Raw genomic sequence first — 2319 nt, forward strand, 5'->3', positions numbered from 1 at the left:
TATGACTCACCTTTCTCTCTCTACTTGACTTTGACAAAGCTTCAACCTCCTTAAGGTTCCCTTTGGGAACTGCGGTAAGAGACTCATCATGCACTAGCAAAGCCCTTCTTGAGGGAGCTGGGGTCTTTTGATATTGACTGCTAGAATTGATACTACTTTGAGGGTATAAATCCTCAATTGTCTGAATATTGGGGAATTCTAGTTCTGTCCTGGTGTTGTAAATGGACTTGCTTCCATGACATGACATCTTTGTGACACAGCAAAAGATTATAAATTAATTTTGTGGTCAGCCCTGGCAAGACAGTGCCTACTTGTGTTATGCTGGTTGGCTGCAGCCACAGCAACCTTTTACTCGAGACCAAAGTTCAGCCACTGTAAAGATTTATGGCCACGTTCATAGTTCAATGTTCAGTAGCAAGAGCTTTTCTGGGAGGAGTGAGGTTGTATATGTTACAACGAAGTATTAGACTTCATTTCCAAATACTGGACTCCAAATGATAAGGTCCAAAACTACTACAAGAAAATCTTTGTTTACGCCAAGGAACTTATTTTCCAGAGAAAATGCCGACAACACAGAAAACATTGATGTTCTTGTCCAGCTTTGTCACAAGCCTTGGATCAGTCGTCACAATTTGTTCGATTCTCGCCACGCAAGCATGGGTCACCAGTACACTTGCTATCAGGGATACTTTTTCCAACGGCAGCGTTATCATCACTTGTGGTCTTTTTCGTGGTAAGAGTACTCAAGAATTGGTTCAAGGACTTACTGAACCAGACAAAGATTTTGAAGGTAAATAACAAACTTATTTGGATGGATGTAGTGAAACTGAATGAAGGTTCATGTCATTTTATATTTGGACCAAACAATAATTCAAAAACAATTTCCTTGTAAGCTTGCAGTTAGACTAAATATATCTGTCATGTCGTTAAGTCAGCCTGCTCAGTTCTTATTGGCCTTTTTTGTCACAAGAGTCTATAAATAATTCTAACATTGGCTATCTGAATGGTACCTACCAAGTTTACTGGCAAGTAAATAACTGAGTAAAAATATTCAGTAGCAATATGATATTCTATAAGTAGTAGGAACAGAATTTGTAACTATATTGGCTGTGGGTATTTAGATGGAGTAACAATCTCTGTCCAGAATTTCCTAAGTAAGCACGGGAAAACAAAAAAATGGAGAAGATAGCCATTTGTTTCTATTTCTCAACTTAGTTCCTTTAACAGATTTGAATTTCCATTCTTCTCCCAAAAATATCTCATTGTTGGAAACGCTATTTAAATTCTAATTCATACGAATCTCTTTTTTTCTTGAACTCTTATATAATAGTGCCTACCTCTTAGCAGATAGAAAATACAAGTTTATTGAGAATAAATTGCTTTAGCTACCTGAATTTGAAGTTTGAGAGTCACCATAAATTTTTTAATTTAAAAATTGCATTTTAAAATTACATAACATGTAGGTGGACTTTGTTTTGAACGTTGATGTATGCAACCCAGGTATTATCTTTTTTTTTTTTTTTTTTTTCGGAACTGGGGATTGAACTCAGACCCTTGCGCTTGCCAGGGAAGTGCTTATTCCACTGAGCCATTTCCCAGCCCCGGTATTATCATATATATAATTTCTACCTTTTAGATTATAAATTATCACTTAATCAGTTAAGTGATTAACTTAATCACTTAACTTCTTCTTGAATAGATCCAGATTACACTGAAAATCCTCAAAAAGTAGTGAATGCCACCAAGTTCTGCTGTGTTCCTGCACAGGACTGACCGCATTTGCTAATGCTAGCTGTAGAGTTTGAAATGAAAGAGAAGAATGGGTAACAATGCCTGACTGCAAAGTGCCAAAATCATTCAACGAACAATAGGACAATTGACTTGGAAAATCATTGGTCAGACCCAGTAAGGACATACTCCACTGTGTAACTGGGCTATTTGGGGGAACCCAGGCTGGCTATGGTGTCCTCCTTTGTCCAACATCTAGACAAAGAGTGACAAGTTCTGCATATCCATGAACAGATTATTTTTGCTGTTCCAGAAAGTCTTGATATCTAACTTCAGTTCAAAAACATCTCTGCTTATGAGGAAGGTGCTAGGATGCTCTTACAGCTTGTATCTAGATGACCTTCCCAAAGCCTTTTGTGGTCCTAGGTGGGATGTTTTGGAGGGGGCTGAATCTGGAGTGTGTGACACTGGAATTAAGGTTGTGATGCTGAGATTGTTATTGTGAGATACTAGGATTAAGGCTGCTCTACCCAAGTGTGAGTGCTCCCCCCACACACTAACACAGCAAAAGGACTGCTGTCATTGCTATTG

The 2319-nt window shown here is 38.2% G+C and overlaps 1 protein-coding gene across 1 annotated transcript in view; it reads left to right on the plus strand.

The window, feature by feature from the left end:
- Nucleotides 1-433: 433 nt before the first annotated feature.
- Nucleotides 434-2319, plus strand: part of Clrn3 (clarin 3) — a 12577-nt gene continuing 10691 nt past the window's right edge. The window contains exon 1 of the mRNA XM_004625579.2: nt 434-790. Coding sequence (XP_004625636.1) covers nt 562-790 — 229 coding nt within the window. The 5' untranslated portion in view covers nt 434-561. The remainder of the gene's footprint in view (nt 791-2319) is intronic.

The sequence above is a fragment of the Octodon degus genome, unplaced genomic scaffold (genome assembly GCF_000260255.1).
Source record: "Octodon degus isolate 3935 unplaced genomic scaffold, OctDeg1.0 scaffold00010, whole genome shotgun sequence".
Taxonomy (NCBI): domain Eukaryota; kingdom Metazoa; phylum Chordata; class Mammalia; order Rodentia; family Octodontidae; genus Octodon; species Octodon degus.